General features: G+C 28.2%; 1 protein-coding gene across 1 annotated transcript; it reads left to right on the top strand.

The window, feature by feature from the left end:
- Positions 1-4,703: 4,703 nt before the first annotated feature.
- LOC126664219 (uncharacterized) lies at positions 4,704-5,608 on the top strand. Its single transcript, XM_050356500.1, has 2 exons — positions 4,704-4,867; positions 5,032-5,608. Exons 1-2 carry the CDS (start codon positions 4,738-4,740, stop codon positions 5,397-5,399), a joined length of 498 nt encoding a protein of 165 aa, XP_050212457.1. The 5' UTR covers positions 4,704-4,737; the 3' UTR covers positions 5,400-5,608.
- Positions 5,609-12,308: the final 6,700 nt, after the last annotated feature.

Here is a 12,308-nt window from a genome sequence, read left to right as displayed (position 1 = left end):
GACGAGGTACGTTGAATTTAATTGTATAGTTCAATTTTCTATATTTAGTTGAATTAAATTAACATGTTATTTTTTAATAATTTTATATATTTTGGCCATCTGTCGGCGATGGACCATTTAAAAATATTTAAAAAAAATTAAAAAAATTTAAAACGAACGTAAAATAGATAAAATACCTCGGCAAATCCGGATACGCTAGTTTCGGATGGTGGATATTCGTTTCCCGACGAATTACGAGCGTTATCCGTCATTTTAATCGAATTAGTAAATGTGGACTACTATCATTTGAGAGAACACATTTTTTTTTTGGTTCAGAATTTTTTTTTTTACAATAAGGGTAAAATGATAATTTTTGGGGCGGTGGCCAGTAATTTGGGACGGCGAATAGTAAACCCCTTTACTTATGCTCTTTTTAAGTAGGGTGGGGTGCTAAGAAAACTATTTTCTTTTTTCTTGATTACAAGCATGGACGTGAACAAGTTGGACTATTTATGAGTTACTCGAAATCAATTAATTTTCTTTTGAGATTGACTTGAAAATCTAGAGTTGAGCTCGATGAACTCGATTAATTTCAAGCCAAACTTGAAAACCAAACAAAAGAATTTTGTGAAGTTTGCATGTACGAAACAATAATTTATATTTTTTTAGTATATTAACTTTTTATATCTTTTAAATTTAGGCGGATATCATTTTAGTTGAATGAAATTTATATTTAATAATGTAGAAGACTTTAAAATGATTATAGTATATGATTAATATTTATTGTTTCTTGATTGAATTTGGGCTCACTTAAATCGAGTTCGAGTAGATTGAATGGTGTTCGAGTTTAAATTTAAGAAGTTAGTTTCATTCGAGTTCGAGTTGAGTATATAAACTTATTCAAGTTCGGTTTTTAGATTATAAAACTCGTTCGAGCTCAAAGTTGATCTTGATATAATTTGGACTAAGATGGGCTGATTTATGAATTTTTTTTCGGTGAATCTAGTTCGCCATGTCGGTTTATGAACCGTCTACTAAATCATTAGTAGATGGTGTAATCTTACGTGGTGAACTAAATTCACCAAAGATTTTTTTTCTCGTTTATGCCCCTAATCACAATTAATTGTATATTTGAGTTTCATTTATTGTAAAGAGAGAATATCATAACCTGCCAATGTACAAACATCTTAAATGTTCTCAACAAGTTTGGTCAACATCATTGCTCTAAATTCAACCAAGCGTCGAACTTTATTTATTACAAATGGTTAATTATAGTAATTGTTACTTTAAATTTGCAGTTACTTCTTACGTCCTTTGAACAACATCATTGCTATAAATGAGTATAATTGTGTTGCTATGGCAATATCTCAACCAAATTGAGGCAATACCAGTAATAATTTTATAAAGGGTATAAATTTATTCATGTCTCTTGAATTTGCATTACTTTAAAATTCTATTGATAAATTTGATGCATCATTTTTTAGTTATTATAAACCGTTGGATGTATAATACATACTTTTGATATTTTATATATGAAATCCGAGAATGACAAGTATGAGATACTATGTAAATATCACATAGGAAAATGCTGTTTAACCCACCATTTTATACTACCTTTATTGTCCCTCCTTATGTGGCAGCATTTAATTCGTCAAATCCACCTCCAAAAGTGTATATTTTAAATTCCAACTTTTAATTCATTCACTCTTTTAATGCCACATAAGGTGGGTTAAAAGGGAGAGATATATAGCATTACTCATATCATATATATGGATCACATTCCATTATGATTCAATTGATATGCATAATGAAATAAAATCATTCAATAAAAATCTATATTGATCAGTAAAATAACTAATATAGTAAAAAATAAAAGGCTTATCCCCTTAAAAACCCCTCACCTTTTATCCCCAATTCGTTTGCACCCTCACATTGCAAAACCACCAAATATACCCAAATTACGACCTTTCACTTTCAATTGCACCCTCAAACATTAAATTGATCTCTTTTCACTTGAAAAAACAGGTTTATTTTTGTTTTAAATAAAATATTAAGTCCTATTTTAATATATATGCTAAAATTTAAAGTATTGATTTGATATTTTTTAAGTGAAAAGAGGTCAATTTAATGCTTGAGGGTGCAATTGAAAGTAAAAGGTCGTAATTTGGGTATATTTGGTGGTTTTACAACGTGAGGGTGCAAACGAATTTGGGGTAAAAGGTGGGGGGATTTATGGGGATAAGCCAAAATAAAATAAAATAAACAATAAATTTATGTGATTCAATTATTGTATTTTAATTAGTAAGTTGAGATTTTAAGAGTCATACTCTATCTTTGACAAAAACAATTCATTGTATTTAAATTTATTATTGAAAAAATTTGAACCATCCATCAATTATTAAAACATAATATATATAAAGAGTACTCCAACCAGAATGTTTATCCAACACAATAGATGTATCATGTCATTTTTACGATAAATTAATGGCTTAACCCATTTAGAGGTCCTCGTACTTTACACTTTTTTTTCCATAGGTTCTTATACTTTATTTTTGTATTATTTGGTACTTCTACTTACCTATTTTCGATTTTCAGGTCCTTTTTGAGTTTTTTTCCAGTCCTTGTACCTACAATTTTGTTTTCTTCCAGTCCCTCTACTTACAATCTTTTTTTCCTCCAGTCACGCAAAAGGTCTGGAAAAAACTCAAAAAGGACCTGAAAATAAAAAATAAGTAAGTAGAGGGATCAGATAATACAAAAATGAAGTACAAGGACCTACGGAAAAAAAGTGTAAAATACAGGGACCTCTAGATGGGTTTGGTCTAAATCAATAAACATTTGCGATAGGAAATCTTTATTTATTAATTTTTTTTATCATTAAATATAAACACATGACATACGCCTCATTACTTTGTTGCACGAATGACATGGCATAACTGTTATGTTGTATAATTACTCCTCCAATATATAAATTATTTCTTGCATAAAACAAACTATGACTTTTTATATGAAATACTGTTTTTTCTCTAACATTTATTTTTTTACTACCTTTATTAAATCTTTACATTTCATATCAACTTTCTTTTGTTTTTATACTACTTCTTGAAAATTTTTACTTTCTATATTAACTCTCATTTTCCAATATATTCTTTAATCATTTTTAATTTTTTTTTCATCATTATATTGATGCACTTAATATTTATCACATATTCAATTTTTTTAATTTTTTTTAATTTTTGACTTTTTTTACTATTAATGTTTTTCATCAGTTTTAATATCAACACAAAATCAACAATATGGATTAAACTAACTAATTTAAAATTTTTAATCTTTTTTTATATTAATTTTTATTTTTTCAACATTGTTTCAATTTAAATTTTATTTTTTTTATTTTATTTCACATATAATATGATCTTTTTTGTTAATGTTAAAATCAAGTAAATATCAACACAAAATCAATACAAGACCAACATTGTAACATTATAATAATTCAACATCATTATTTTCTACTAATGCTAAAATCAATAAAATATCAACCGAAAATCAACACAATATCAACACTATAAGATTACAATAATTCAACATCATTATTTATATTCTTTCCCAATGCTAACATATCATTATCTAATATCAAGTGAATTTTATTTTTTTAAGTTTATTACGGACAATATTATTTTATTTGTCAATGTTAAAATCAAGAAAATATCAACTGATTATCAACACAATATCAACATAAAATCAAGTACGCTTTAATACTGCAACAATTCAGCAATCAACCATCATCAACAAATCGTGCCATAGAATAATAAAAACACAGAAATACAACCAAACACAGTAAAAATGCAGAAATAACAGAATTTAATTCTATTAAATCACAAAATTATTTTATGTACACGAAAAGTATTATTGCATTTTTTAAAGATAATCTTTATATATGTCTAATGGTGAAAAATCACTATTAATTAAAAGCAGTTAACAAAAAAAAAAGATCTCAAAACGAAGAAGAAAACTTCATAGGTAAGTCGTAATGATACTCCTTTCAACATAACTTTGTGTCATGGTCATGATCCAAAATGAATATCATTTTTCATTATACACAGTTTTCACCACCTTCGTGGGTGCTGCTTATGATAAGAATATGACCACTCCGTTTAGAGTAAGAACTAAGAAGATCATAAGAAATCAATTAGAATTTTAATAATAATATAGCCGTTGGACATAATGTTGTATAATACAGAAGATGAACAGAGTGTAAAAGTTTTGAAGCCCATAATACAAAATACTGTATAAATTCAAGTATAGTTCTTTAAACTTCCAATGTGGAATTTTAGCTTTTGAAATAACCCTTCAAAACAAAACAAAACACAACACATAATATTACTAATCCCATGTTGGTATTTGCCAATTTTCTCATTAGGAAAATACAGGTATTCATAAGAAATAAATGCAGTGTGTATAGTGGGTGGAGATATGATGAATACTCAATCAATCATGAAAAAGTTATCCAATAAGCATTGCTAACCTGAAAACTATTGAGTGAGTGGTTGGATAGTTCATGTGTCAGTCAGGAGAGGACTAAGAGCTACTACAATGGTAAGTTCACAGGATGTGTAAGGAAATTAATTGCAGCTTTTATTTATAAACCAACTACTGACCTTGCTATTGGGACCATTTATTTAATATGCATTACTTCTTCTTCTTTATATATCTTCCCACTCACTCTTCATTTACATACTTATCAACTTAATTTTAGCTCCCATGGCTTTCAATTCTGCTCTTCTACTCTTGCTCCTGGCTTTGTCTCTTTCAGGGCTTCACCTCTCTACTTCCCAAGTCCTCCAAGGCAAACTGTCATGCCTCGATTGCTCTGCTGATTATGATTTCTCAGGTCTGCTCTTTATTTTATTGTACGGATGTCTCAGTCCTGCGCATTTCGTTTTTAAGACCTCAATCTCTGAAACATTAAAAAAAAGTTCTGTTGTTTCTCATTTAAGTACAACATAGTTGCATGTTGATCAAGATTAAGAAGTACCTAACTACATGTTTCTGCAGGCATCAAGGTGTTGGTGAAGTGTGCTAATGTGAAGAAACTAGGCCAAGGAACAACAACAAAAGAAGGGAGTTTTGAAGTTGAGCTACCTTCAACAAGTACTCATGAAACTCCATCGAATTGCCTAGCTAAGCTTATTGGTGGTACGACCCAACTCTACTCCACAACTAAGAAGATGGTGTCAAAGATTGTGAAATCCCACGACTCAAATTCATACACAATCTCCACTCCTCTTGCTTTCTACACTGTTAGAACCAATCTGAAAGGCATTGGTGAATCCAAGACAGTTGATCTGCCTCTTCCAAAGGAGTGGGGATTGGCACCTTCCAGCTATTACGTTCCCTTTTTCCCGATAATCGGTATCCCGTGATTTCTGGCTAGTGTGAGTAGAATTATGTAAGATCATCTAGCTATATATAATTATTTTGTTTTAATGTTTCTTTCTGTCTAAACGGTACGTTGTTGCATTTAAGCTTTTCAAATACTATGTTTGTTTCTATGTGATTTGTATTAATTAAGGTTTGTAACATTTGGAAATCGCTTAATGATGCATATGTAAGAAATTACCATATTTTTCTCCGTTGGGAATTTTATTGTATAGTTTCACTACTTTTTTTTAATTAAGGTTCATTTTACTCCTCCAATTTAAAATAGGTCAAACCAAATCTTTCAAAATTAACAAATATGACCTGTTTTTGCATATAACGTTTCTTTTGTAGCCATTTTTTTTGAAACGATTCAGTTTTTTTATCATGATTAAACTTTTATGGTGACACATCATGCAAATGTTTGGTATTTTATTGAGATCAAATCTTTTTTAGTCTTATATAAATGGTTGCCATGTTGGCAAAAAAATCAATTTAATTCGAATTTGGCTCTAAAAGAAACATAATATGCAAAAATGGTTTATATCTATTAAAAGTGAAAGTTTTGGTTGTAACTGACAAAAATCGTAAATGTTTGGTATTTTTAGATAGTTTGGTTTTTAAAATAAAATATCAAAAGAGTTTAAATTTGTGATTTTAAACAAAAATACTCAGAACTATAATCAAGTTTTCATATTATGACCTCGTGTATGGAACCAAAAAATATACTGCTATCCCTTTAACTATCAAAATATCCTAACATTGTCAAGTTGTGATTTCTTTTAAGCTTAATCACAAAAAATACTAAAATTTTACGAGTTTTGTAAGTTATATTCAAATCTTTAAAAATCGGCTCATTTAATATGTTTCAGCATTATTTAAATCAAATAATTTTTTTGCCAAAAAATTTAATTATTATGTGGTTTAGCATGTGGCTTAGTTGGATGAGAAGTGTTGCCATGTCACCAATTCGGTAAATTGGTAGTGACACAGCCGGCGTATCAGGAAAAAAAATTACAGTTCGATTCAAAAAATGGTTATAACATGTATCAAATATGCTAAAAGAAGGCAAATGGGCCGATTTTTTAAGGTTTAGATATAACTGACAAAACTCTTAAAGGTTTGATATTTTTTGATAATTAAGTCTTTCTTTTAATAAATTATAAATTTAAACTCTTTTAATTTTTTATTTTACTCCCTTCGCCCCACAATGATAGGCAAATTTGCAATTTTGAGCGTCCCAAAATATAGGCAAAATTGCTACATTAATTTGAATAGTTAATTTAAAATACTTATATTATCCTTCATTAATTTCCACCACTTTGTTTATATTTTCTAAATTATCATTAATCATAACTTTATCTAATACAAATATTAATAACAAATTTGCTTTTTTAAAATTTAATTATAATCCGAATAAAATAATTAGCTTTTTCATAATATAAATTAATTAAATTTAAAACATTTAAATAACTAAATGAAGGTTATTATTGGAAGTAGGGGTGAGCATCGGTCGGTTCGGTTCGGTTAGAATTTTTTCGGTTTTTTCGGTTTTCGGTTTGGAAAATTCTCAAACCGAACCGAACCGAACTTTTAGTTTGGAGGTGAAAAAACCGAACCAAACCAAACCGAAAATTTCGGTTCGGTTAAAACCGAATTTCACTATATTTTATTTTTTAAAATTTTTTTATATTAAAATTAATTGAAATATTAAATAATTAGAGTCTAATAAACTTTCATATATGTTTAAATAACAATTATAAACTCATATATGAAACTTTTATATTAAAGTTCGGTTAATTCGTTTTTTCGGTCGGTTCGGTTTTGAAAACACTCAAACCAAACCGAACACCGAACACCAAACTTTTCCTAAAGTGGAAACCGAACCAAACCGTTTTCACCGAAAAACCGAACCAAACAACAAAGTTCGGTTCGGTTTTTCGGTTTGGTTCGGTTCTTGCTCACCCCTAATTGGAAGTTGACAAAAATTAACGAACAAAAAATCAATTCACCTCTCAACTTGGTATAAAATATCAAATAAGTCATTTTCGCGGTTCTTACAAACAGACCCAAAACTTGCAATTTCGTATCAAAACAGTCCTTCAGAGAGTGAGATTTTTAATTTTATTTAATTAAGTTGATTAATTATAATTTAATTTAATTTAACCTCCAATTATAACCTAATTAAAATCCTAATAAATTAAAAAATTTGATTTTAATTTCGACACCACCGACCTCTCATACTCTAAATAAATTTATAAATTAATAATACTGAATATCAAAAATCGTTAACAAGATAAATTCTTTTAAAATGGAACAAACAGAATTAGCGGCTTTATATGATTTTTGTCGAAAAGTGTCAAAAATAACATAAATTTGGTCATCAACAAGAGTTTTGGCCTATTTTTAATAGGACTTAGTTGTTTTAACATTTTGGTATGTTAGGGATAATGAAACTCTATTCAAAAGCATGAACAAACATGTAATTGTTTGTAGGTTAAAGTTTTTGTATATAAACACTATTAATTTTAGATTTAATATAATCGTTGATTTGATATAAGTAAAATTCTTTGCGGCTGCTCCGAAAACGTAAGCAATTTGTTAAACCTCGTTAAATTATTGTATCATTATGTGTGATTGATTTCTTATTTTCTCAATTTCGTTGATTATTTTTGTTCAAATTATATTCTACAAATCCCTTGTTTTTTGGGATTATTATTATTATCGTTTCAATCATTATGCTGCACCCGTGTGTGTAAATTTCACAACAGTTTTTGGTTCGGTTTGTACTAACATTAAACTAATTTGGTTAAATTATTTAGTTTGATTAAGTTTTTGCACATGCCTGGTGCACAAAACTAAGGAACCGCCCCGTTCTCTATAGCATGTCTTGATTAAGTATTTTATAAAACATGCATAATTTTGTGTTGTGTGGAATTTATTGGTTACAGAAGTGAATGGACTGACGGAAGTTTTGTGTTATAAAGTCAAAATTAAAGAATTTTGTAGATATGAATTAAAATTTCTGGAACCATAATAGAAAAGAGAAGAAAATTGACACCCTCCTCAACTCTCTTGTGTTTTTGATAGCAGTGAGGAAAACGTCAACGTATTTCACAATGAAACTTTCAATAATGAAGTCATTTGTGTAGGTTTAATTTCCATCTCTTTTGACACTGATGGATCTTACACTTAAAAGTCAGACCATGTGCTGTAAGTAGTCCACCATGTCTCTTCGCCATTTACATTTTCATTCCCATAGCAGATCTCCAAATCATTTTTAGTACGTGTAGATTAAATTGTGGTAGTTGCATCAATGGTGTTTCTTTTTTGTCAAAAACACACAAAGAAAAATTTGTGTTTGTTTCATATTGGAAATGAAAATGGATACCGTTTTTTTTTTCTTTGATTCAATACAATAATGTAGAAATAGAAACGAAAATCATTTCAAATTTTTAATGATTACTATCAATATGTAATATTATATGAACAACTTTAGAGTAAAAAATATAATATTAAAAAAGAATTAAAAATAATAAATGATGATTTGATTTATTAATTTTTTAATATTATTATTTAATAACAATATAAATTAAAACTATTGAGCTGTAGCTCAAATGATATAATCGCTGGACAGCAAACTGTCAAGGTCGTGAGGTCAAATCCTCTCACAAACGCTCTCTCTTCCCAATTAACAAAAAAGAAAAAAACTATATAAATATTTAATTATTAAAATATTTTATAATTAAATAGATTACTTATTCAATAAATATGTTTAATTAAAATTTAAATTAATTTGATACAAGTGCTTCCCCTCTTCAATTATTAAAAAAATAAACTATATACATTATTTATTTATTAAAATATTTTATAAGTAAACAGATTACTTATTCAATAAATATGTTTGATTAAAATTAAAATTGATTTTCATAAAGATAAAAATTTCATTCCCAAGAAAAAGGAGACTAATGGATAATTTCCTACGAAAAAGTATTTCGTAGGAATTGATAACTCTAACATCAACAGCTTATAAAAATCATAAAAAATATGATATGTTAGTTTTATCATCCAAGACTCAGTCTCGATACAATTTGTATGTATTTTGTTGGCTTAATACATCATTTGACCCTTAAACTATACACTTTTATTCTCTGAGGCTCTTAAACTAATTTGATATTTTATTGGACCTGTTAACTTTATTTTTTGTTCTATTTAACCCGTCAACTGCAACTTTTTTGCCGATCTGACCTTTTTCCTCCAACGTGGCAAAAGCGCGTGTTTTCAAACGCTTTGAAGCGCGTGAAGGATAATTAAAAAGCATAAATTGTTCTATTGAACACACGAACTACACTATTTTATTCTATTTGACTCCTGAATTTATTTTATTTTCCTATTACACCTTCAAACTTTTAATTTGTACCCATTTAACCTTCTCCAAAATATAATTATTTAATTTTTATCCATTTAATCTTCTAGAAAAATAAAATAATATTGAAATTTAGTCAAATAATTACATAATAATACTTCTTGTACATGTAAATATTTGTTTACATTTCAATAATGATAAATGAAGTTTGTCTGTTTTTAACGATATTATAAAATATATAAATTTACTATACTGTGATAATATTAAAAAAATACTAAATTTTTTGAAATAATATAATTTTTAGTGTGTTTCACGAATTTCCAATTTTAATACGCCAACTTTTAATTTTTTGCAATTTCAAACTTTCAAATCAATTCTGAATTTTTAAAATTTGTGTTAAAATTGGAAAACACGCTAAATTTCATGACTTTTAAAGCCTTAGATGATTTTTTCAAATAATATGTAAAGTATATCACTTTTTATTTTAAATTAAAAAAATATATTTAGGCTTAATATATTTTTTGACCCATAAACCTTACCCTTTTATTCCCTATAACCTCTAAACTATTTTAGTGTTCCATTGAACCTTTTAACTATTTTTTTTTATTCTATTTAACCTCATGTCAGAAAAGCCATGTCAGCAATTTTATCCACGTCATCGCGCGTGGTTTGCACATTCCGTGTGAGGGGTTAAATAGAACAAAAAAAAGAGTTAAGAGGTCCAACAGAAAACGAAATTAGTTTAGAGGTCGCAGAGAATAAAATGGTATAGTTTAGGGGTCAAATTATGTATTAAGCCTATTTTGTTTTTTTGTATTGGCAGTGCCACGTTTGTTTCATTTGATTCCCTTGGGCATCAGAAATACGTTACCCTTTTCTAATGGCCAAATTGGCCGTCATCACTAACACCATACATTACATCATAGATCAGCCACACGCACACTGTTACGTTTTATGACCATTTCAAACGATGGACATATATAATAGAACACCATCAATTTACCAATAACCAAAAAATGTTTTATATCTATGTCTTGTTGATTTATTATTCTATTTAATACGAATATAATTTATTTATTAAATATGTCAATGCAAATGCAACATGAAAACGAAACAAATTATGCAATGCCAATCTTCATAGCGCATTTAATTTAATGGGTCAATCATGAATTATATGTATAGTACCTATTTAATTTATTTAATATAAATAGATTAAATACGAATCATACCAAGACAATATACTCAACACGTTTATTAAATATAGGTCGAACATGGATAACACCACGACTATGTTTAGCATATTATTTACATAAATTTATTTAATTAAATACATGTATAACATGATTAATTAAATAAATTATATTTTTTATATAAATGATTAAATTAATTTTCAAAATCATAAAAAATGACACAAATGAAAATATATGGAATCGTATTGACAACAACACGACATGAAATTTTAAAATGGTTGAACGGTTCACATGTCAACCCGTGACACGGCACGCTTTAAGCTGTGTCATAAATGGATTGAACTATTTATAATACAAACTTATTTTATCTCAATTCGAATTCATTATTTTTTCTATTTTAGACGAATCATGCTCAAGTATCATGACCTATTTCGACTCTCCAATTAAACATATATTATAGATGTATCAAGCACTTGAAGACGGTTTATTGAACAATTAATGATTTGTATTGATAATTAACCGAAAGAGGACACCTAACAAGTTCCGGACAAGAGAAATTCTTAGATAGACTCGGTCCACCACGTCATCTATAGACTAAACCAATCACATTATGACACGTCATTAAAATAATGGTACTATCGTAATATTACTATTCAAAGTGTAAATAAGTAATAAACAAAATTACGATAGTGCCACTAATTTAATGACATGTCATAATATGATAGGTTAGTTCACAGATGACATGGTGAATTGAGTCTATCTAAAAATCTCTCTCCGGACAGGGGAGGCTATACATACAGATAAAAAATAGGCTTAATTACTTAAAAACCACCCACCTTGAACTTTTTTTTCGTTTATACCCTGACCTAGGAAAAAATTCATTTATACCCTGACGTATGTATTTATGTTTCATCTCTACCCCGAGGAACTAAATTAACCTCTTTTCATTAAGAAAAAAGTTTAAAATAGTTCTTCATTTCTAACCTAAACTAATTAGAGATTAATTAGAAATGGATTTTTCTCCAAATGAAGGACTATTTTAAACTTTTTTTTAAATAAAAAGAGGTTAATTTAGTGCCTCGGGGTAGAGGTGAAACATAAACACATACGTCAGGGTATAAATGAACTTTTTCCTAGGTCAGGGTATAAACGAAAAAAAAGTTCAAGGTGGGTGGTTTTTAAGTAATTAAGCCTAAAAAAAATAGGGGGACTGACTTGTTCAAGAGGAGTTTTGATTGGATTAAATAAAAGGACAATAAGCATTTTTCACTTTAGCACAACCGCGTGGAAGTTTCCACTTAAAGCTTAATGCTTCCCATTTTTTCTCATTTCACTCGGCTAATGTATCCCCCATTATT

Source organism: Mercurialis annua, linkage group LG1-X (assembly GCF_937616625.2).
Source record: "Mercurialis annua linkage group LG1-X, ddMerAnnu1.2, whole genome shotgun sequence".
Classification (NCBI taxonomy): domain Eukaryota; kingdom Viridiplantae; phylum Streptophyta; class Magnoliopsida; order Malpighiales; family Euphorbiaceae; genus Mercurialis; species Mercurialis annua.
This window is presented reverse-complemented; position numbering and strand designations above follow the sequence as displayed.

Coding starts and splice junctions, on each gene's coding strand:
- LOC126664219 (XM_050356500.1), top strand. CDS start 4,738: ATGGCTTTCAATTCTGCTCTTCTACTCTTGCTCCTGGCTTTGTCTCTT. Junction 4,868..5,031: donor TGCTGATTATGATTTCTCAG/GTCTGCTCTTTA, acceptor ATGTTTCTGCAG/GCATCAAGGTGTTGGTGAAG.